We start from the raw sequence: 24,462 nt of genomic DNA, 5'->3' as shown, positions 1-24,462 counted from the left end.
GTCTTGGCCCGGCAGAATAGAGACTGCTCCCATCCAGTGCTGCAAGTTGGACAATGAGCCTCTGGCTTTGGGGGAGGCCACCTTGTTCCTGACCATTCCTGCCCAGGGAAGGCCCCTGCACTCCTGGCTGTTGAGCAAGTGGGGCTGTGACAGTGGAACCGCAGAGGAATCCTGCACAGTCGCAGGGTTGGCAACACCAGATTCACGCAAGCACAAGGTCAGGGGAAGTCTGTGGCCCTGGTGGGTCAAAGTAGAGACTTCCAGCAAGGGCTGCGAGAAGGACGAGCCCACGGCCGAGGGGAAGGCCACCCCATTACTGAATGGCTCCTATCCAGGGACAGAGAGATGCAGCAGCAGGGTGGCCTCCCACATGGCTGGGGGCTTGTCCTCCTGCTCGCAACCCTGGCTGGGGGAAAGGTCTTTGCTGTGACCCATCAGGTCCACAGCCCTTCCTTACACATTGTGCCTGCCAGGATCTGATGTTGCCAGATCCTTGGCTGTCCAAGAAGCCCTCTCCAGTTCTGCTGGCATGGGCCCACTTGCTCACTTCCGCAATAGCAGGGTTGCAGACGGCTCTGTGCGCTGCCGCAGGGCCAGTGACACCCAATCCTTACCAATGGATATTTTTTGTTATTGATTTCAGTGTTAGCTAACATCTGTTTAAATCAAATCCTGCCAAACCTAGTGATAGTGTACAACAAATTGAATATGTAGGCACTCGTGTGTGTGTGTGTGTGTGTGTATGTGTGTGTGTGTGTGTGTTTGTTTACATACACACACATTTGGTTGATGTTTTTCAAGGCAGTCCAGGGTGCCACACAGCTTAAATTAATTCTAATAGAAGATGTGTGTCTAAATACCCGGGACTGCTTTAAAAATCTTTTTCATGCTTGCACCCACACTTTCCCCACTTATGCCACATTTCATTTTCATTGCATGTTGTGGGGAGTGTGAGAAGAATCAGCTACTTCTATGGCAAAGATGGTACAGAGGTTTTTTGGTTTTTTTTTATATATAAATTATTTAGGGCCATAGCCTACAGTTCTTTGTAAATCAAATCAGTGGAGCCAGCCGAAGACTTACTTGAGTAAAGACTGCAAGATTTGGTCTGGGCTATGGCCAATTTTTTTTTTTTTTACTTTGAGTGCCTAAGGTTCCTAATTCACATTTAGGCACCAAAATAAAAATGACCTAATTTTTCAAAGGTGGTGTATACCTGCAGGAATACCTGAATGAGTATTCATAGATTCCGAACTTTTAATTTTTTGAACTTAAGTGCCTAACTGTGGATTTGGGAGCCTTACTTTAGGCTTCAGAGTTTAAAAATTTAGGTCAAAATTTCCAAAGGGACCCCAAAAAAACTTCAGATTGTGTATGAATGGAACACTAAACAGGAATAAGAATCATTGCTTTTTATCTTTTGGCTGATAGGCCCCATTCCCTTTCCAGTGTAGTACTAAATAACATATTAAAGATCGGTCTGTATTACTTTAAGGTTAGCTGTGTGTAGAAGGAATGAATGACCTGCCAAATGACAGGGAGTATTTATTTTTTGTCTTAATTATTTTTCTTTGTTTCAGATGTAAAGGTAGCCTAGATTGTGAAGCCTGCCAGAGCACTATGAATATTGATCGTGTATGTTCGTTAAGCAGCCCTGACAGCACTTTGAGCACCAGCTCCTCTGGCCAGTCTAGTCCATCACCTTGCAAGAGACCCAACAGGTACAAAGTTATGTTATTTCCAGTATACAGTGGAAACCTGACATTTTTAGTTCATTGTATTTTACATTGCCAGATTTCTCTCTCACAGGCTAACTTATGTTTTGAAAAAATTATATCATTCTAAGAGATTTATATGTATGTTAATGATATATATCATAGCTAGTTTATTAATTGTTCCTGATAAATTGTGTTCATCTCATTGAATGGTTTCATAGTGTTAAACTGAATGGCAATAATTCATACAGTGGGTAAAAAAAGAGAAAAATACACACAAAAAACTCCATTAGAAGAATATTGATTGCAAAGTCACACATTCAAAAGTTGGGAAATGCCAGAATTAAACAACCTTAATTCAGCCCTTTGTGCACATCTATTATAGTACAGTCTTTAATTACATGATCACATACTATTTTTTTCCATAGTACCTGCTTCATGCAGTGCACAGAATGGATGGTGCTCAATTAGTGAGCAGCTATTGAATATTTTTTCTCCTTCAGTGTTTGGCCACATGCCTTCCTTACTTCACTATTTTAAACCCTGCTCTGAAGACAAAATTATTATTTTTTTCATTGCCCCTTCTGTGACACTCATCACTATAGTATCTGAATGTTTCACAAACATTAGTTTATCTTCATAACACCCCTATGAGGTAAGGAGATGATATAAGAGGTCAAAAGTTTTCACTGATTTTGGGTGCCTGGATTGACACCTAGGTCCTGACTTTTTCAAGTACTTAGCATTATAGAGCACTTTATATGTTCAAAGAACAGTTCTCATTGATTTAGCTGCAGCTGTGAGTGGTGCTCAGCAGTTCTGCAAATCAGACCCCAGGGTCTCCAGTCACGAACCCAGAAAACAAATTAGTGACCACTGGTTAAAAGTTTGGTTTAAGTGACTTGCCTATCTTTGTGTAGGAACTTATGTAGTAGAGGCAGGGATAGAATCCAGTTTTCTGGGGCAGCATTCAACAGCCTTAACCATGAGATCATTCTTTTTTTCCTGCAATCCCCTGCCTCATCCCATACCTCATTTCACTTATATATACCTTCTGACTTCCACAACAAATGATACAGGGGGCCTGCAGAGCCTCACTATGCAACTCTGATGCACTCCTGGAGTGTACTCCATCCTGTGTGCTGAATGAGCTGGGTGCTCTGGGGGAAGACATGGCGGGGAGCAGGGGGAGGAGTGATCATGTAATTAAAAAATATATCATAATGCACACGCACAAGGGAACAGACTTAAGGTTAAGAATTGCTCAGGTGTTTAAAGTTAAGCATGTATTTAAGTGTTTTGCCAGATCAGTGCCTTATTCTGTAGATCAGCATTCTCATGTTTTCCTAGACGACTTCTTAAAAAGAAATGATCTTGGGCACATTTCCTCTCAGTGATGAACACATCCAACTACCATGCAGATGGGTGCTATATGAGCACCTAGATTAATTTACTCTCAAACTCTTATGACTTATTTAGATAGTAAAGCTCTTTGAGGCAGGGAATGTCTCCTACCATGTGTTGGCACAGTGCCTTGCACAGTAGGCCCCAAATGCATTTGGGGACTCCAGACACCATTGTAGTATAAATTTTTTTGTGAATTTTTACATTTGCAGTTAACGTTTAAAACAAAGTTAGTTTCCTTTCCCCAGTGCCTCACTGCTTGATCTCCCCTACTCTTCATGAAGTACCTGGCTTTGATTCCACTGTTGGTTGTGGTCTTCCTTAGCCATTCCTGGATCTTGTCCTACTGACGCTTCTTCTCTGATTGGCATCTACAAGCTCCTCTAACCCCTTTTCACCCTCACACGTGCATTGTAGTTTCAGTAAACAGTAGATGTCATTATAGAGGGTAGCATTTCCACCTTCTTTCCTTACCAGCTGCTTCAAGAGGAACATTTTTTTAAAGACAAGGGGTATGCATCAGTTGATCAGCATATACTTCATGGCCCACCAGCAAATGTTCTATAGCAGTGAGTCTCCAACTTTTTTTTTCATGGACCACTTGAAAATTGCTGAGGGTCTCAGTGGACCACTTAATGATCTTTCCAAATGTTGTTTGAACCATTAGCTAACTATTGTAAAGTGCTTTGGATAAAAGCACTATATAAAAAAAAATTCTAAACTTTTTTTGCTCTATGAATAAAAGCACACAACTCATATTTTCATATCAGTAGTCTTATCTTTCCAATGTGATGGATTTGCCCTCTCTCCCCTGCCACGGCAGCCCCCAAGCTGAGGCTGGAAAGGAGGTGGAGGTTTCTCCCTCACCACAGCAGCCACAGAGATGAGGCTGGGAAGGAGGGCCGTCTCTCCCCAGCAGCCGCAACCCTGAAGCTGGGGAAGGTCACCTCTTTCTCTGATGGCCACAGCCCTGCACATCCCAAATTCCCCCCACCCCCCTTCTCACCCCACTGTCCCCTCCCACCTACCCCCTAGTCCCCCCAAGGCCACCACTCACCTTACATGTGCATTTTCTTCAGGGTCCAGGTACCTAATTAGTGAAGCCACGCCTGCGCATCTCCACTAATTAGGTGGGTGGCCCTTCTTTCTCTTGTGTGTGGCCACCTAGGTGCGCACCTTAGAGGGAACTATCTGCGGACCACCTGAATGGAGCTCGCAGACCACTGGTGGTCCACGAACCACAGTTTGAGAACCTCTGTTCTATAGACTGTTGTTTGAGAATGGGGCTTTGCTTTTCCTCTTACCCTAAATCCTGTCAGAAATAATCTGTCAAACCTATGTGCTTGGCTACTCCTGTATATGTAACCACCTATATCTAGTGGCTAATCCAACAATAACTAACTACTATGTCAGTAGTGTTCTCCTGATTCCTCACATGTAATTATGCATCTCTTTGTGCTAGGTAGATACTTGTACAATCTCCCTAGGCCAGTGGCTTGTTTTTAGAAGCATAAAGTATTTCCTCCTCTGCTTATGGCATGATAACCATGGTGAGGCTTTTATTCTTTGAATTAGGAAGAAATTGAGGTAATTAGTGTGCATGTGTGTGGTGGGAATACAATTTAAAACTTAATATGGATTAGGGTGATTTATTAGAGCAAGGTTAATGTGCAACTCACCATAACTCTCTCTAATTTCTTTTAGCAAAGTAACTGCGACAGTATCCTTTCCACAACTTGTCATTTAAGGGTGGAAGATGAGTTTAGACTTTTAGTTTCCATCTGAATCCCCAGCTTGTGTGGTTTTAAAATGAGACACTTAACATAACTAAAATGTAATTTTTTTTTCAGCGGTTTTTTATTTTTAAACATTTTGTGTAAATATCCTTTTGTCATACATTACAAGAACACTAATGGAAGAACACTCTGCTTATTATGCAATATTTATTTTTTTAATAGTATGTCAGATGATGAACAAGAGAGTGGCTGTGATACTGTGGATGGTTCCCCAACCTCAGACTCTTCAGGACATGACAGTCCATTTGTAGAAAGCAGTTTTGTAGACAACACCAATCAAAATACAGAAACCAGAAACTCGGTTAACCCAGAAACCAAACCCACTGTCTGCGCTGTTGTGGTGCCACCAATAAGAATAGAAAACAGATTAAATTTAGATGAGCAGATGGTGAATACAGGTAACTAATTTAGTTGGTCTTCTCTTTTATAATAATGGGTAAGTCAGAAATTTGAGCAGTCTATTCAATAGGTATATGCACCAAACATAAGATTTAAGCTACCTCTCTCTTATTTAACCATGTATTTTACCTAAATTATTAAATCTTAATCATAAATTAATTTTTAAAATGTTTTCTAAGTTTCTTGGTTTATTGCTTTACAACTATTGCCTATTTGAATAGGTGAAAGAATTGAAGTTTTGCCTTGGTACTAGTATTTGATTTTATTTGTCCAAAGGCAAAACTATGTCCTGTTTATATCTTGTCAGATAACACATGCCAGCCGCTGATAAAAGGCCAATCTATCCCTGGAAGAGTAAACCAGCCTCCTGCTGTGGGTAACCGTCAGCAAAAATTTACATCAGCATTCCATCAGCAACCTATAAATTTCAGCCAGGTATGTGCATTCATTCAGAGCTCAAAACTGTTTCACTGTCTTAAGGTTTGAGGGCCTGATTTTAAAAAATGCTGGACACCCGCAACACTGAAATAAATGGGAGCTATGGCTCCTCCACATGTTTGAAAAATCTGGGCATATTTTTTACTGACTTGAGACCTATGTCTGCAGTCAAGCTGCTGAAGTCCTGAAAAATGGGCTTCTCTAGCCTATTGTGCAAGTCAGAAATATCTTCCACTTTGTCCCTGAATTAGCAGCCATGGTGGTGATTGAACAGATGAGTTTGTAATGATGGAAAAACAGCACTGGGAAAATTGTTACAATCTACATTAAGTTTAGTAGAAAGCCTGAGACATGATCATATATACTTGACCACTTTTCCTCCTTCCAAATGGTAAAATATTTGCACCATGGAGTTAAGTGTAGGGCCATATTTTCAGCCTTGTTCCACCTGCTTTGTGCCTCACCTGTGGCACAAAGCAACTGGAAACCCAGCGTATCTGTCCAGCTGAGAATTCTGTTAGTTGAGGGGAATCCCGGAATGTAGTAGAGATGATGCATCCAGTTGTAATTCACTATTTTCCTGGTATGTTGTGAGCATGGCTGAGAAAAAAGGGACATGTTCTTCGAGTGATGGTCCCTATATGTATTCCACACGTGTACATGGTTCTTAAAGATGTGAGGTCCTTATCTGTATTTCACACATGGTATACATGTGGCACCATGGACATGAGTTCAGAGATTTTTAGTAAGCAGTATCCATTGGTCTACACATGCACAGTTGATCTCCTCATGCTCTGAACTGAGGGTAAAGAGTGGTGTTTCTCCAGTTCCTTCTTACTGCGGCATGGCCTGAGTAAGAATCTTCTGTGTCTCTAGCTTCTTCCCCAACAGTGTCATTTTGTAAATATATTATAAATCGTTTTTGGTATTTTAATCTTTTAGTATGGCCTGTAGTTAGTTGTTTTTTATCTCACTCTGGGGAAATTCTCCCAGAAGGCTAGGATTATGCCCATAGTCTCAGGGTTCAAGAATTGTTTTTCCTGCCCCTGTTCGTTTTCTATGAGTGACGAACACCAGCGTTGCCTCTACTGGCTAGGCAAAGTTCACATCTGAGCCAAATGCAGCATTTGCCACTCCTTCCCTCCCAGAACTCATGAGGGTTAGGAGCTACGACTTAAATATTGGATGGAGCAGGCCATGAGACCCCAATCAGATGTGGACCGGGGAGATGACCCAATATGTTAGCCTCCAGCAGGCTGCACCCCTCTGAGCATGAGCTCCAGAGTTGAGGCTAAGACTTTTGAGGCTAAGGAGAAGGATTCTTGTGAGAGTAATGACAGGTTTCAGAGTAGCAGCTGTGTTAGTCTATCCGCAAAAAGAAAAGGAGGACTTGTGGCACATTAGAGACTAACAAATTTATTTGAGCATAAGCTTTCGTGAGCTACATCCAATGAAGTGAGCTGTAGCTCACAAAAGCTTATGCTCAAATAAATTTGTTAGTCTCTAAGGTGCCACAAGTCCTCCTTTTCTTTTTGTGAGAGTAAGGAGCACTCTAAGTATTGAGACAGACTTCCTTTATCCAAGCCTGCTATCAAGAGCAAAGATCCTTCCCTGACCCCTTCAAAGGTAAGAGAGCCCTTGCCATGGATACTAAGGCTATAGACTCGAGTAAAACTCTGGCAAGAGAAAGTGGCACAAAGAGGCACAGATCTGTTGATTCTGGTACTGGTTCATACATCTAAAATGTACAACGAACTTCCATGGCCACTCCCTTCAATATCCAGATCAGACTCGGTGCCAAAACTATCACAGCCCTGGAGGGACCCGACTTCCACTGTGACCAGAGAAGCACTAGAGCTGACAGCTCCACCAATGAGCTCACCTTGCACCAAAGGGCAGTCAGAGACCTGTGTCTCCCCGGAGGACACTTTTGCTCTCCACTACCTCACTCATCCCTCCTCTCTGGTCTGCCTTTACTCAGAGACATAGTTACCCAGAGGACAAAGCTAGTCTGAGGTTGCAGGGCTGACCACCTCTCCCACTGGCAAGTCTGACCATTGGTACCCTCGGTTCCACTGGTAATCCAATGGATCAGAAGCTCCACAGAGGTCTCTACTTTACCAGACAGAGGATGGCCTGGGACAGAAGCACTAGGAGATTGGGGTTCCATCCTCCAGCCAGATATGACTTGCTAAGAGATAGAGCAATGCCATGGGGTCCTCCGTTACTGGTCGGTCCCTTGTCCTGGCACATCTGGGGTCCTTGGCACCCAGGCACCCAGGATCAGTACGTGAGCCTTATTTACCATCTCCTGGCCAACCCCAACTAGTCTTCATTAGAGTATTGGGAGGAGGAAGGTGAGTGAGATCTGATGATTCTGGGAGCAATTTCATTGTCTTCCCCAGATCAAGCAGTTATCCCATCTTTGCTATCTCTGCCTGGCTACATCATGCAATATCAGAAACTCCTGCAGAGTGGTGTATGAGCTGCAGATACATCTTGAAGTTCAGGAGCCACACTGTAGATTACGGGAGATTTTGCAGCCCTTGGGTCCCTGGTGTGTGGCCCTCCTGATTAACAAGACCATCATGGATGCAGCAAAAGGGTGTGGCCTGTTCCTGCTTCTTGTGCTACCACCCTGAAGAGGGCTGAGAATCACTACTTTGTTCCGCCCAAGGCAGGAGAGTTTCTATTCTCACTCCCACTGCTTAACTCCTTGGTGGTACAAGTGGCTACCGTGAGATCCAGGCTGAAATTCCTAAAAACTACTTCCTCAGACAAGGATGGCAAATGGCTCGATCTCCTGGGAAGAAAGATCTTCATCTCCAACCCTCTTTAATTCAGAATTTCAAATTACCGGGTTGTTCTAGCTAGACACAATTTCACTAATTATACAAAGCTTTTAGATTTTAAAGACAAGCTTCCTCAGGAAAACAGAGCCCATTTCAGACCTTAATTGATCATGGCAAATTGGTGACCAAGACTTCCCTCCCAGCTGCACTAGATGCTGCAGATACTGCGCCCAGAGGGATGGCTATGGCCCTTGTTGAAAGATTCCTGGTTACAATGCTCAGATTTTCCTAGGGAGGTGTAGTGTACACCATTCAAGATCTGCTCTTCGATACAGCTAATCTGTTCCATGAGACAGATGAGTCTCTCCCCTCTCTCAAAAACCCAAGGACAACTCTTCGTTCACTGGGCATCTATACTTGTTTGTAAGAGAGAGCATCTTAGGCAGGGTTACAGAGCAAGAACATCTTCTCAGCCTTTTTGCTATCAATGTCCCTGGGATTCACCAAATAAATCATACAGGATCCACAGTCCTAGACACACATTTCCTGTAGCATCCACTGCCACACCTCACTCTAACCCTCAACTAAGGAATTTCTTGAGACAGATCTGGTGAGACCCTCGTCCCTTTATTGATGCCACATCATCCCACCCCCACTCAGTTTTTTGGAGGCCACCTTACCCAATTTGCCTGCAGCTGGAGGGCTCTAATAGCCAAAAAATGGGTACTGGAAATTACTCATTGCAACTATGTGATTCAGTACGTCCACTCCTACCCACAAACCTCCTTCCAAGTTCCTTTTGAGGTATCAGTCTCATGAGGAAATTCTTAGTAAGAAGGTGATTCCCTTCTCCACCGGAGAGCTATTGAAAAAGTTCCACCTCAGTATTAGGGGAAAAGATTGTACTCTCCATACTTTTTAGTTCCAAAAAGAATAGGAGATGGAGACCCATTCTCAAAGTACACCAACTAACTATATTTGCCCCCAAAATTAAAAATCTGCATGGTCACATTGGTGTCAGTAATTTCATTTCTGGAAGAGATTGCACAGATCTCGACATGAAAAACTCATATATTCACATAGATATTCTCCCATCCCACAGGAGGTTCCTCTTCAGTCGAGATCACTGCCAGTTCAGGGTCCTTCCATTTGGGCTAGCGACAGCACCCAGGGACTTTACAAAAAAATTTTCAGTGGTGACAGCTTGAATGAGAAGAAATGGGTTCATCGTCTTTCCATACCTCAATATCTGGCTCCAACAGGCAGGTCATATGAGGAAGTCTCATTGGCAGTCCGTTTCCTGCTTCATCTACTTCCTTTTCTAGGCATTTGTGTCAACCATGAGAAGTCCACATTAACCCCCACAAGGTCCATAAACTTCATTGGAGCGACCTTGGACTTGACCACAGCAAGAGCCTATCTATCTATTGAGAGATTGCATGCCATGGGCGCTCTCATAAACCAGGTTACCTTCAGGCCACGGACTTCAGTCAAAACTTGCCTGTTCCCTCCTCAGCCACATGACCTTATGCACACATGATGCCATCTATCTTCATTGTCTGCAAAGCTGGCTTCTGTCCAGTTACTCATCAGAGAGGGGCAATATCTGTGCCAAAGTGACTGTTGTGTCCAAGTTCCCGGACTCTCATCTGGTGGAGAAATGGATGGGGGATCTCTTTCCTCACACTGACACTCAATGCAATTATCATTATTGATACCGCTCTTTTAGGTTGGGGAACTCATATGGATGTTCATACTGCACAAGGACTTGGAATCTTCAGGAGTCCAGGATTCATATCAGTTTACTAGAAATGAGAGCAGTCTGTCAGAACTGCAGTGCCTTCCTACCACTCATCCAATCTGGGCATATCCAAATAATGGGTCTGTCCTCTGAATAAACAAGCAGGCGGGAATGATATTTCTCCCTGTGTATGTACATCCAGTGAACTTCTGGAACTGATGCAGCAGCCATCACATAACCCTTTCAGCAGCACGTTCACCAGGTGAGCAGAACTCCCTAGCAGATATTCTCAGCAGGTGTTCTGCTTCAGACCCTGAATGGGAGGTTCACGATTTGGTCCTGAACAAGGTCTTCATCCAGTGGGGAATGCCGTCTTGCGACCTCTTTGCTTTACACATGAACAGGAAATTTTCCCTGTATTGCTTTATAGGAGCACTAAGCACGGGCTCAAAGGCAGACACACATCTGTTACTTTGGAGGGTTCACCTCAGATTTGCCTTCCCTCACATCCCATTAAAATCATAGGTGCTATGGAAAATTCATCACGACAGTGCTTGAGTCATCCTTATTGCTCCCAACTAAGACGGTTCTGATTCATGGATCTTCTGAAACTCTCAGCTCATCTGCCCATAATCATCTCTCCATTTCCAGACTTGCTAATGCAACACAAAGGCACCTGCAGGCACCACAACCTGAAACTGCTGTAACTCAAGGCTTGGTATTTGGATGGGCATCGGATGTAGAGCATTCATGTTCCAAAAGGGTGCAATCCATTCTCAATCAAAGCAGGAAAGATTTTAGCAGAAGATGTTGTTTAGCTAAATGGAAGCATTTCTCTTCTTGGGCTTAACAATGCCAATCTCCAGAATCTGCTGGAATCTCTGCTATTCTTGAGTATCTACTTACCCATAAAACACTGGGTATCTGTTTTAGTTCCCTTTGGATTCATTTGGCAGCAATCAATGCTTTTCATTCTGCTGTTGACAACCAGACTATCTTCACTCATCCTGCAACAACTAAATTTTTGCAGGGGCTTCTTCGATCCTTCCCATCAATGGTGAAGTTCACACTCTAGTGGGACCTCAGCTTCATTCTTCCATCTCTCACCAGACCTAACTTTGAACCTTTAGCCTCAGGTTTTATGTCCCGTCTCTCAATGAAAGTTCCCTTCCTAGTCGCCCTAATATCAGCCAGGAGAGTCAGTAAGCTGGGAGAACACATAGCAGACCCGCCATATACTACCCTCCATAAAGAAAAGGTCTCACTGTGCCACCACCTGAAATTCATCCCTAAAGTAAATTCAGAGTTTCCCATGAGTCAAACCATCCATTTACCATTTTTTTTTTTCAAACTGCAAGCTTCTGATGAAGAGAGGAATGTATGTTCTTTGGTTGTCCGAAGGGCACTGGCCTTTTATCTACAAAGAACAAATGCTATTAGAAGGACACCTAAACTATTTGTTTTCATAGCAGAGAGATCAAGGGGTCAAGCTATACCTCTGCAGAAACTTTCTAAATGGATCTCTGGCTGCATTATTCTTGGCTACCAACTAGCCCACATTCCTTCCCCGGAGCAGATAAGAGTTCACTCCACCAGCATGGAGGCAACTTCTGCTGCATCTGCTGGAGATATGTAGAGCAGCTAGAGCTCCTTGCACAACTTCACAAAAGTTCATGCTTTGGTTCAGTCTTCTACTACAGACACAGCTGTTGGGACAGCAACGTTACAATCAGCTATCACTTCTGTGTCCTCGTACCCATCTCCATTTTGACTACTGCTTGCTAATCTACCACCCGTGGACTACACATAGGAACCATCACTCCAGAAAGAAATGGAGGTTAGTTCTTTGAGACGCGTGATCCCTAGCTGTATTCCATTGTCTGCCCTCCATCCCCTCTGCTGCAGATTATATCTGGATTTGTGATGAGAAGGAACTGGAAAGGCATCAGTCTGCATGACCCCTTATGCCCTCAATTCAGAGGAGAACAAACTGTACATGTGTGGACCAACGGACACTCTTTACTAAAAATCTCTGGATTTGTGCACATGGTGCATATGCACCACATATGGAATAAAGCTAGAGATCACACATCTTAAAGAACCTCCAGTTACAAGTAACTAATCTCCATTTCTCCAGCAGTTCTTCAGCAGCCAGAAACACTTTGTGTGGCCCTGGGTACTGGGTGTAATTTACAACAGCCTTGAGGTTGGTCCCAGGATCAAGAGCTGTAAAACCAATTTACTACCTCCTTAGTGCTACACCAGGTATCCCTCTGCTGCAGCCCAGGATCTAGCCCATAGATAATATAGAAAACTACATTTACTAAATTTAAGTTATTTTAATTATTTTACTTTGGGCATAAGAACAGCCATACTGGGTCAGACCAATTGTCCATCTAGCTCGGTATCCTGTTTTCTGACTGTGGCCAGTACCAGATGGTTCAGAGGGAATGAACAGAAGAGGTAATCATCAAGTGATCCAAACCCTGTCACTCATTCCCAGATTCTGGGCAGTAGCTATATTAACAAAACTATTCTTTTTAAATAACATCTAGGTATTTGGAGGGGCAGTGCATTTAAAAACAAAACCCTGCTTATCTGTTTATAGTAAATATTAAAACAAAATGTTAAAGTCTGCCATATACAGATAGGAGGCTAATTAATTATTACTTAGAATAATACAGATTGGAAAGGATCTCTGGGTCATCTAGTACATCCTCCTGCATCATCATGGAAGGATTGATTTAATTAATCCTAAACTAACCTTAATATGAGCAGCTTATTCTAACTTTTACCACTGCCAAAGATTGCAAATTCCTCCACCTTTTTGACAGACACAGTTCCACTGCAGGGCTTTACTATGATGACTAAACTTTCTCTGAATTTTCCCTGCTGTAGTTGAAGCCCACTACTACTTGTTCTATCCTTCTTATTTAATGAGACTAATAGTCTCTCTCTAATAATTGTAAACAAATAGCACAGCTTCTATGGGTCACTAGTCTAGACCTAGTTGTGTGTGTCAGATACTTTTCAAACCATTCCTCATTTTTTTTTCCTGCTCTCCTCTAAATTTGCTCTCCTGTTTCCGCTAGTTGTGCCTTTATTGTGGTGCCCATAGTGAGTGCAGTTCGCCAGGTGTGCAAATCACAACTGAGCAGAGTGGAATAATCACCTTGCTTGTGTGATATATGGTACTTGTGTTAAAACAGCATACCATTTTGTCCTTTTCTTGCAAGAGGACTGCATTGACTTGTGTTCAGTTTATACATCTACTATTCCCTTCAAATTTCCTGTTTATGGTACTATTTCAATAGCTAGTATTTTCCACTTTCTGTATTTGTTCATTTGATTATTCCTTTATATTTCTTTGTAGAATTTAAGTTTAGTCATTTCTCCAGTTTGAGTTCATACTCTATCTGTACTGAAAAATTAACACACAGCAATTTCTCTTTGTGGACAGATTCAGCACTTTGGATCTGGGCCTCAGGAGTGGAACGGAAACTACAGTCATCGAAGACAGCAGACATACATTCCAGCTGGTGTTGCCAGTCATCCGTTCTCCCTTCCACATGGAAGTCCAAATCACAGTACGGTGCATGCACATTTAGCTGGAAGTACACACCTTGGAGGACAGCCTGCTATTCTTCCGTATCCATCATCTGCACCCCTAAATACTGCAGCACCTGTAGCCCACCTCCTAGCCTCCTCATGTACCTCAAGACCTATATTGCAGCATCCAACCTACAGTATATCTCATCCCAGTGGCATTGTTCACCAAGTCCCAGTGGGCATAAATCCCCGTCTTTTACCTTCCCCAACCATTCATCAGACTCAATACAAACCTATTTTTCCACCACATTCTTACATTGCAGCATCACCTGCTTACACAGGATTTCCACTAAGTCCAACAAAACTCAGCCAGTATCCATTTATGTGAGAACTCGAGTACAGTATGTAGAGGAAGCTCAATGATAAATGTTTGATTTAAGAAGAAACATGGTATTTAATAAATATTAGCCATGGCACAACAAGAGAATTATTTTTTGAATCATGTAGACTTGGGTGCAATTTAAACAACCTTGAGCTTTAAATAAAACAAAACTCACTTTTAATGTGTTTTGCACATTTGGTATAACTTGTATCTTTGGTCATATTATCTTCTTATATAGTAACTCCAGACAGGTGACTTACTGGAGCAGAATTCCAGTTTTGCTCCTTCTATTTTTTATAAAATTGCCTTCTAACTAGTGCAAGACACGTCTACATTTGGGAAGCCATTCAGTGTACAGATTTAGAGCAACAGATGCACATATGTCAGCAGTACAGTGTACAAATAAAATGTTTGTATTGTGTATCTTGGTGTTTAAATGTTGAGTCGCTTATCTAAAAAGTTGAGCTGTTCTTCACATTGCATGTGTCTTTTGCATGGGCAAAGAAGAGTTGCCTAGACGTTGCTCTTAAATGTTGTTGTCCTAATAATCTCATCTGCATTGTAAACTGTTCCCACACATAGTGCCTTAAATATTTGAGGTTGTTAATGTTATTACTTATATATACATGTTGAAGACTGCAGCACTTAAAATTCAGATATTCTGATTTTTTGATAGAGTAATGCTCATTTGGGGTTTTGTGTGGTATGATTTTAGTATTGGGTGTTTTTCGTTGTCAAGGAGGCAGCATGTTTTGCTGTAGCTGAATTCTGCTGTCTGATTTTTTCAGAATGATCGAGCTTCAAGAGAAGAATTCAGTAGCTTTAGTGATAAACACAAAACAGTATTTTATACTGTTTAATGGAACTGCAATACAATCTAAGTAGTATATTTTCAAAGTGTTTGTCTAATTGGATTTAATATGTTTAGAGGTGCAGTAGGCATGACTTTGACTAGATTATGAAAGAAAAAGCAAAATGCTCATTGATTCATGATGTGATTTCATCTTAGCTTGAGCAAACCATGCAGTATTTAATAAGTAGTAGCAGAATATTTACTATTGAAGCTTGAAAAGATGTGAGTTCTTTGTGTGCAATTTTCATTTATGCATGGGAGAGATTTTAGCCTTTTTCATTATAGTATTTGTTTTTAGCTTGTTGGGGTGTTTGCTTATTTAATACATTCCGTCAGGGACGTAAATTACATGCTTTTTGCAGTTTTTTTCCTAGAAAGTTTTGTCTTTTTTGTTTTTTGTTTTTGTTCAAATGAAGTTGCTTTTGCAGCACCAAAGACTTAATCATCCATTTTCTATAAAAGGTAGCTACTTTTTTCATAGACCTCAAATATACTGTAGTGTAGAGATGGGATTTAAAGAAGGTATTAAACAGGCTGTGTGTTAGCTTATGGGTAAGTAATAAATTGTATCATTATCTTGAATGTATCATAGATAAGCTGCTATATCATGATTGCCACTTCAGATAGCTGTGAAATTAGTTGATTAACTAGTTCTTTCTTAGCCTTCTAATTTCTGTACAAGTCTAATTACATGAAATAGAAGTGGGGGTTTTGATTTTTATTTTGCTTTTACGTTTGGAGTGTTGTAACTACTATATTGTAAATGATGGAAGTTTAATTGAATATGTTATTTTGGGGTGTTATTTGCATCAGTATTTTATCTCCATTAACTTTGGGCTCATCACTGCATATAAGTGGATGGATGAATGGATGTAACTTAATTTTTTATGTTTTCATATTACATTATGTAGACACTTAAGAAGCTGTATCTTGCAGGCTTGACTTAACTTTTTTTTAAACAAAAAATATTCTGGAATACAATATTTGCAGCATTGACTGGAATAAGAGTGCAAAGTATTTGTTTAACTCTGTCAATAAGCTAATAACTGGTAGATTTTTTTCTTTACTCCATTAATACAAGCAGTGTTTTATTTAATGAATGTCCAAATGAAATAACTGTGCCTATATTTGATGATGTTTTTTAAAAAATAACAAAAACTGAAATACAAGTGTTATATCATAAACCAATACCAGCAGTACATTTTTAATCACACTGCAAAAGAAACCTAACTTTTCCCACAAGATTCAATGTTTTTAGTAACCAACTCTATGCATTTTTTACAAATATAAATGTATATATAAAGTATACATTAAAAACTAAGAGTAGCCTGATTAATTTGAAATCTTATCAGCACATATATAAAGCCTAAATATATGGAGTCAAGAAAATATTCAAGTAAATTCGTCATATACCTTAACACTTCAAACTTGTACTATCTGTTCTAGCAGATTCCTATCCTCAGTAAACACCTTGGTGTTGGGAATTGAGTTCTCTTGGTGTTACCTCCATTGCAGGCAGTGGACACACCAAGAACCAACCAGCGCAAAAGGATTAATTTACTTTTGTATTATGATAACAAAAATTAGTGTTCTCTTTATTTGGGGCCATGGGAATCTCCATTGCTTTAATATATTTACTGTACTTTCTTTTTACTGTACTTAGGATGTAAAGCTAATATGCTTGTTAAATTGACACATTTACCTGTATGGAACAATATTATCCTATAAATTCAGAAGAAAAATGTACTGTAAATGTGCCCCAAATTAAGCCTGCTGCTCTTTATATATTGTAAGAATAGAAATGTGTTTGAATTTCAAAGAACTAAATATTTGGGATTCTGCCACAACCTAAATTCTGAATAATTAAATGATTGTGTGGTACCAATCCTGCAATTAGCTCCTGCACCCACATGGAGTCCAGTTGACTTCAGTGGGATTTTGTGCAGGTGTCCAAGATCCATCTGTATAGAACTGCTTTCAGGATTGGTGCCTAAATCTGTGGAAACAGTCATCCCTCATCAGTGAAGCATATACACATCAGATTGTTTTAATGCCTTTTTTAAATAAAACACTGCATGGCTACAGAATTGCATATTTGCATACTATTTTAATTTGTGAATTATTTTATATGAATTTCTTGTATTCAGTTTTTAACTTTAATTCAGAGTGTTTTTATTAATCAGATATGCTACTGTATTAACTAATTCTTTTGGTTTAAATTTTTAAATTTTCTGCATTTCTAATTTTAAGTTGGTTTGTGTTAAGTAAAAGTTAAATCACACTGCAAGCTGTAGGAAGATTGTTTTAGAAATACCCAAGGATATAGACTTGATTATTAAGTTTGAATTGTTACTGTTTAACAATTTGTAGACTTGTGGCTTTTTGTTTTTTTTTTGTTTTTTGCTTTTGGTTTCTATGCTACACTAGTTCGCCATGTAGCAATTGCACTGTGCAATATTACAATACGAGGACTGGGAAAAATTTTTATGGATGTAATGTCTCTTACAGTTTGCGATAGTATTTCTCTCTAGTTCTCAGTGATTTAAATGTGACCAAGCCTTCTGTACTTTGTCACAAAAAGCGGGTTTTCCAGGTGACTATTTTGGTGAGTGTCAAAATAAGAATTTATGGTGTATTACTGTTGAGATTCACTTTGGATTAAAATATATATTGCAGCAAATAAATTGTTGGCAGCTTTTATTTTTCACGACATCATTTCAAGGCCAGATTAAGGCATGATAAAACCAGTGCGTAGGGCTCTAGTTCTTAGATTCTGATATATTCACATGTCAAAGCTTTGCTTTATTTAAAAAAACAGTATGTTTCTGACTCTTGTGGTTGTGAGTGGAAAGTCTGAAAATGTGAACCAAATATGACCAATGCCTTTATCTGCAGACAGCCAGAGATATTAGCTATGAACGATGTGGGCACTTCCAAGCATCTTGAGAGAGTATTAACTCCAAGATCCGTTGTTTTGGGGGTGGCCCACCACTACCACCCCAACAGAGATATCTGTGTGTGGCAGCAGAAGAGTGCATTGAGCCTGGCCCTCATACCCACTCAAGCAGATATACTCCACCTACTGGGGTAAATGCTAAATTTCTTTTCTCCCCCCCCCCCCATTCCTCCTGCTGCATGAGATGCAAAATGGGGCTTCATGCCACTACCCCTGCCTCTCTGGGAGAAGAGTGGGTACCACGGGGCTGGAGCCACAGGATTCCCACCCCCATGTTGTGATGTGCTAGGGCTCCAGATAGGATCTAATGCAAGACTGGATTAAGACTATGTGCTGATTTCCATGAAAAACATTTTGCTATAACAATCTTCAGCCAAATGGAACTAATTGTAGTTACAGCTTGACAATATGCACAAAGGCTATCAGCCTAAGAGTCCCCATGTATCAGCCCCATGGACTTATTTGGTTATTTTGCCTGTTAAGACAGCTAAGACTCCAAACCCTCTCCTCCCTCAGGGTGGGCTTGCAAAGCCCTTTCCAGGATGAAACAATAAGTATGGATATCCCTCTTCTTTGAAATCAGAATTCAAATACAGTCTGCCAATCAAAGCAGCTCTTTGTGTGTGTGCCTAAATTATAACACTCCCTCCCATCTCCTTCCAAGGACTCCAGAAGAGATAAGCTATCACCCCCAACAGAAGGGCTTTTTCCTATAGCAGCCAGAGATGGCGAAGAGAGGCCATGGAACCAAAGAATAGACAAATGTGCCTGCAACAACGGAGATGTCTAGGAGGCTCAATCTCTTTTTTCCCAACAATGAAGTCAAATAGACCCAGGACAAGTGGGTTCAGGAAACAGTTCTTTACAGTTACTTGCTGCTCCTCCCCAAGGGTGAGGGATCTTATCATGAAGTCGTCATGCTGGCAACTGTACATCTTTTATCCTTCCAGATAACAGAACTCAATCCCTAAGAAGAAAGATTTTCAGGATCTGTATTTTATATTATCCATCATACAGAAAGGAACGGCAGGACTAAAGTACTAGAGTTCAAATAATTAAACAGCTGGATGAGGAGAACAAAATTCAGGATGAAAGCTATAGTATAAATTTGTAGCAGTAATATCTCCAGAGGTACTTGCTGACATTTTGGACCTACCAGATGCTTATTGTCATATTTCCATATGCCCATATCATCGCTGTCTGCTGAGGTCTGTATATGGGAACTCCCATTTCCAGTACAAGAACTCAAGGTTTTCATAAACATGTAGTAATATAAGGTTCATATTCCTGGCAGCACACCTATAGCTCTTTCCTGCTAAAACTCTCATAGGGACATCATCCTGAGAAACAATGAGGTCAACGTCTGGACATGCTGCAGTGCCACAGCTTTGTGATCAACGTGAAGAGCAGCTCTCTGCCACCACCCATTCGTTTTAGGTAGTCCTTCTCACCTCCCTAAAGAGAAGCTATGGCACAATCTAGATAGATGCAGCACACTGAAAATATACCTCAAATGAATGCAATCAATTAAAAGTTCAACTTCCAAGTTTGTATCCTTTTACTTGAAGCGTTCAGTTCCTAGGGTATCCACATCATCCCTGGCTAGATGAAGTGCAGTGTGACTGAAGCATAAAAGGAATCTGAAGGCTTGTCTATGCTTAAAATGCTGCAGTGGTACTGCTGTAATGGTTCAGTGAAGACACTACCTCTGACAATGGATAGGCTTCTCCCATCAGTGTAGGTAATCCACCTCTCCCCAGAGGCGGTAGCAAGGATGATGGGAGAATTCTCCTGTCTCCCTATTGTTGTCTACACTGGAGGTTAGGTCAGTTTAATTGCATCATTCAAGGGGGGTGGATTTTTCACATATCTGAGCAACAATTATACCTACCTAATTTCCTAGTGTAAACCAGGCCTAACAAACCAATCCCAGAAGGAATAAGCAATCAATGGCAAGGCATGGAAAATGCAACAGCTACAACATAAGAAATTTATAGAGCAGCCAAACACTACAAATTAGAATTCCTGTCCTCTGCAAATATATCCTTTGGTGTTGCATATAGTAGTCTCCAAATAGCTGTTGTTTTATTTTTTGAGGAAGGAGGGTATCTGTTTTTTAGTGATAGTTTTCCCCTTCAATAATCCTGGTCTTTACTGCTCACTACTTCCTATAAATCACAGTTTGGGTGGGATATGATCCAGAATGAAAAATCTGTTACCTGATCATTTCTGTTATGGAAGTAACATTTTACCCCAATCTGACCCACTCTTTAGTTATTCTAAATTAGGATGTTAGGACTTTGGCCTTGTTTCTGAGTCCACAATGGGAGAGAGATGTACACACCTGAAATTGCAAAGTTCTTACCTGTTACTGGTTTACAGTGGAACCTCAGAGGTACGAACACCAGAGTTATGAACTGACTGGTCAACCACACACCTCATTTGGAACCAGAAGTATGCAATCAGGCAGTACTAGAGACCAGAAAAAAAAAGCAAATACAGTACTGTGTTAAATGCAAACTACTAAAAAATAAAGGAAAAGTTTAAAAAAAAAAATAGAATTGACAAGGTAAGGAAATTGGTTTTGTGCTTGTTTCATTTAAATTAAGATGATCAAAACCAGCATTTTTCTTCTGCATACTAAAGTTTCAAAGCTGTATTAAGTCAGTGTTCAGTAAACTTTTGAAAGACTAACCATAACATTTTGTTCAGAGTTAAGAACATTTCAGAGTTATGAACAACCTCCATTCCCGAGGTGTTGGTAACTGTGAGGTTCTATTGTATGGTACTAACTCTTCTTCTTGAGGTTTTTTATGGGTGCTCCACTTCAGGTGCACATGTGCCTCATACATTTTATTGCAGATTTTCATTAGCAAAAGTTAGAAACAATCAAATTAACATAAAGAGCAAACTAGGCAAGTTATCAAGTAGAAGGCACTATACACAGGGTACCACTAGAGGGCACTGCACTAAATGCATCCGTTAGAGCTAACCCCTGCAGTAATGAGTGAACTAGCCATTACAATATACATAACTGTAAGGACCATTCAACTTTCTTCTTTTCTGTGTGGATAATTACTAATAGTTACCAGATGGAAGCTAATTCTGGATAAGATGAATTAGTGATTTGAGGAAAAATTGAGTAAAATAGCACAAATGGGACACATTAGCTATTCCATAATACAACTAAGGGCTTGTCTGCACCATGCAGCTTTTAGTGACAAGGCTGTGTCGACACAGCCTTGTCACTAAAAGTCAGCGTGTGTAAACGTTCTTTGTCGGCATTTTTGTTGACAAAATACTTCCAGTCCCCCAAGCGGCATTAACTTTGCCTGCAGAAGAGCGCTGCCACTTGTGTTGGCAAAACTGTCTTTCGCGGAGGGGCTTTAAGTACCCGTGAAAGACAAAAGTTTTGTCGACAACTTCTCAGTGTAGACATACCCTACCACTTCAACTGTATCAAATTAGTAAAACAAATATGTAATTTCACTTATCAGTATTGCAAGGATCTGGGGATTTGCAGCAGCAGGTTCCCATAGCTGGGATCTATTTTCCCTCCAGACTTGATTTGTAAATGTTTAACAAAGAGAACTCCTCTTTCCTTTGGTTTTTTAAACATATTATTGTAACAAGGAGAAAATAGTACTTTCCTTTACTTCAAGTACTGGTTTCCCCATTTAGGAAGCAATTCTACTTCCAAGACCTTGGAATAAGAATTGTCACGATTTCCCCCCAAAGTATCTTTCGTCTTGTTCCATGCTCACCATAGATACCACTGTATTAGGGCAGGCCTCTTAGCCTGTAGCCCAGTGGCTCTCAACCTTTCTAAACTATTGTACCCCTTTCAAGAAGCTTGTCTTATGTACCCCAAGTTTCACCTCACTTAAAAATTACTTGCTTACAACAAACAAATATAAAAATCTCACAGCATGTCATTACTGAAAAATTGCTTACTCGTTTTTTACCATATAATAAAATAAATCAATTGGAATATAAATATTGCATTTACATTTCAGTGTATAGCGTATAGAGCAGTACAAACAAATCGTATGAAATTTTAGTTTTTTGTACTGATTGCACTAGTGCTTTTTATAGAGCCTGTTGTAAAACTAGGCAAATAAAGATGCGTTGCTGTACCCTATGGAAGACCTCTGCGTACCCCTATTGAGAATCACTCTTCTAGCCTCCTTACCATTCACTCACACTACCTGCTGACAGCACTGCTTCTTCCTCTGTGTCAGGGACAGATTTAATTATAAGGCTCAGTAGACCAATAAGCTGAGGAGAGAGCTGGTCTACAGCAGCCAAAGAAGAAGGCTGGTACCCAGGAAACTGCATTCCCCTCCACACAGCCTGAAGGAGAGGGCTAGCCATTGCTGCTGTGGCTGCTACTGGCTGAGCTACCCCTACTGCTGTTACTGTTGCTGGGGAAAGGGGGAGTGGTGTGGAGCCCTTCCCCCATGGAATGAGGCCCATTCCACCTACTGCCCCTGAAGACCATCTGCTTGCTGACCTGTTAGCCAGCTGGCTTGCCTCCATCTGCCTTCCCTGGAACTCTTGCAATAGAGACGTTATTGCAAGCATACATGGGTGAATGTACTCAACCTTGGGCTTTCCCTTCCCTTCCAGTTTTCAGTAAACTGGTGTCCCGCCCACTTCTGATGTTTGCAATCCTCCCCCACTTTCATCTGGCTTCTCCCCAATTGGCTACCTGTCTCTGCTTCCCTCTTTTTGTTGTTAGCTGCTTCCCTTGCCCCACCCAGGGTTTCCTCCTTATTGTTTCCTGCCCTGGGGAGCAGCCCTCCCCTTGCCACATTGTTAGCTGCCCCGCCCGGGCCACCTTCTCCATATGCTGCTTGGTTCTGGCCCTGCCTGAGCCCCCTCCCCCCTTAATATTTGGTTACCTGCTCTGCCTAGGGCCCCCTCCTCTTGCTGTCTAGTATCTGCCCCTCCCAGACTCTCCCCTCGTTGTTTAGTACTCTCTTTCCCAGTCCCCATACTTTTTGTTGTTTGTTCACTGCCCCCTTCCCTGTCTGTTTGTTCTCTGCTCGGCCCAGTCCTGTCCCGTTTCCTCCATACACCTGAGCTTCCCAGCACTTGTGATTTCCCCTCACCATATTGTGTCATTCTCTATTCCCTGCATCCCTCTCACACTTACAGCTGCCTCTCACTAAGTGCAGCCAGAGCAGTCAGTGCCCCCCGCTCCCCTGAACACTGCCTATTATGCCCCACACCCACCTTGCTTTATTTTGTTTGCCTCTTTCTCCCCCATATATAGCCTAGTAGGGAGGAGGGATCAGCCTCCATTTTCCCTACCTTCACCCTTCCCTTTAACATTTCTACCCTACCCTCCAGGGTCTAGTCCTGTCACCTGCACTCAGTGGCAGACCCTGACTTGGCCATACCACACGAGCTTTCCACTCCCACAGCTTTGTCTGGGGGACAGGGGGAAACTGAAGGAGGGGGAATCCCTGCCATTGTTGCCACTTCAGCTTTCTCCCCCATCTGTCCCTGCAGCTACCACCACTATCACCGCTTCTGGTACTACCAGCACCCCCAGTGGGTTGGCACAGAAGGCACAGGACGGGTCTTTGCTGCCAAAACTCCTGCCATCACTAAAGGACCCCCCCCCCGGCTGGCAGAAAGGGGGGCAGAAAAAAGGGCTAGTACTCTGCGCAGAAGGCTCCTTTTGTGGTGACAGCTGCTGCCACTGCAGCTCCCCCTCCCCTTGATGTCTCTTCTACCAGCAAGCGTCCTTCCCTTCTAGGGGTGCTCACTCTTCAGCCACTAGAGTTTATGCCCAGGTGGTCATGGCCCCACCTACTTCCTCATCGCTATCTGCCACAACCCCTCCCCCCTACTGCTGCTGCCTCCTCATCCTAATATCAGTGGTGGCCAGGGTCCCTTCACCAACCTGACCAGGAAGTACTGTGTCTGTTGCCTCCTGGTGGTAGGGAGACCAGATAAGAAGTGTGAAAAATCAGGACGGGGGTGTGTGGGGTAATAGGTGCCTATATAAAAAAAAAAAAATCCCAAATATTGGAACTGTCGCTATAAAATCGGGACATCTGGTCACCCTACCTGGTGGTCACCTTTCCCCACGTCAAAACTGATGTGCGGGCATTGGCACAGATGGTAGGGCCCCTGGCCAGAATGGTGTCCTCCAAGAGGTATGTGAAAGTCATCTTCTTCCTGGCATTGAAGGCCACTGCCCAGGACACAGTGTTCCTGAGTCTCAGTCTGAGTAACACTGTTCTAGTGTTTGTGGGATGCTCCAGGTTCAGTCGTGGGGTGAAGTGGAACTGAGTAGAGGAGGAATAATGAGCGGTTCTGTTTAGTTCTGGAATTTCTGCACCCCACTGTTGTCTGAAGTCCCTTCTGTCCAAGAATATATTATTTACTGATTTCAAGAAAAACATTTCTTCTTAATGTTGTTG

The 24,462-nt window shown here is 41.8% G+C and overlaps 1 protein-coding gene across 7 annotated transcripts in view; it reads left to right on the top strand.

Annotated features, from left to right (window-relative positions):
* Positions 1-17,749, top strand: part of HIPK3 (homeodomain interacting protein kinase 3) — a 151,015-nt gene extending 133,266 nt beyond the window's left edge. For all 7 annotated transcript variants that reach the window (XM_038404245.2, XM_043515742.1, XM_043515740.1 and 4 more), the window contains 4 exons: positions 1,581-1,721; positions 5,078-5,313; positions 5,622-5,749; positions 13,746-17,749. In XM_038404245.2, coding sequence (XP_038260173.1) covers positions 1,581-1,721; positions 5,078-5,313; positions 5,622-5,749; positions 13,746-14,222 — 982 coding nt within the window. In that variant the 3' untranslated portion in view covers positions 14,223-17,749. The remainder of the gene's footprint in view (positions 1-1,580; positions 1,722-5,077; positions 5,314-5,621; positions 5,750-13,745) is intronic.
* Positions 17,750-24,462: the final 6,713 nt, after the last annotated feature.

This window comes from Dermochelys coriacea, chromosome 6 (genome assembly GCF_009764565.3).
Source record: "Dermochelys coriacea isolate rDerCor1 chromosome 6, rDerCor1.pri.v4, whole genome shotgun sequence".
NCBI lineage: Eukaryota > Metazoa > Chordata > Testudines > Dermochelyidae > Dermochelys > Dermochelys coriacea.
Note: the sequence above shows the minus strand (reverse complement) of the source record. Positions and strands in the feature narration are given on the sequence as shown.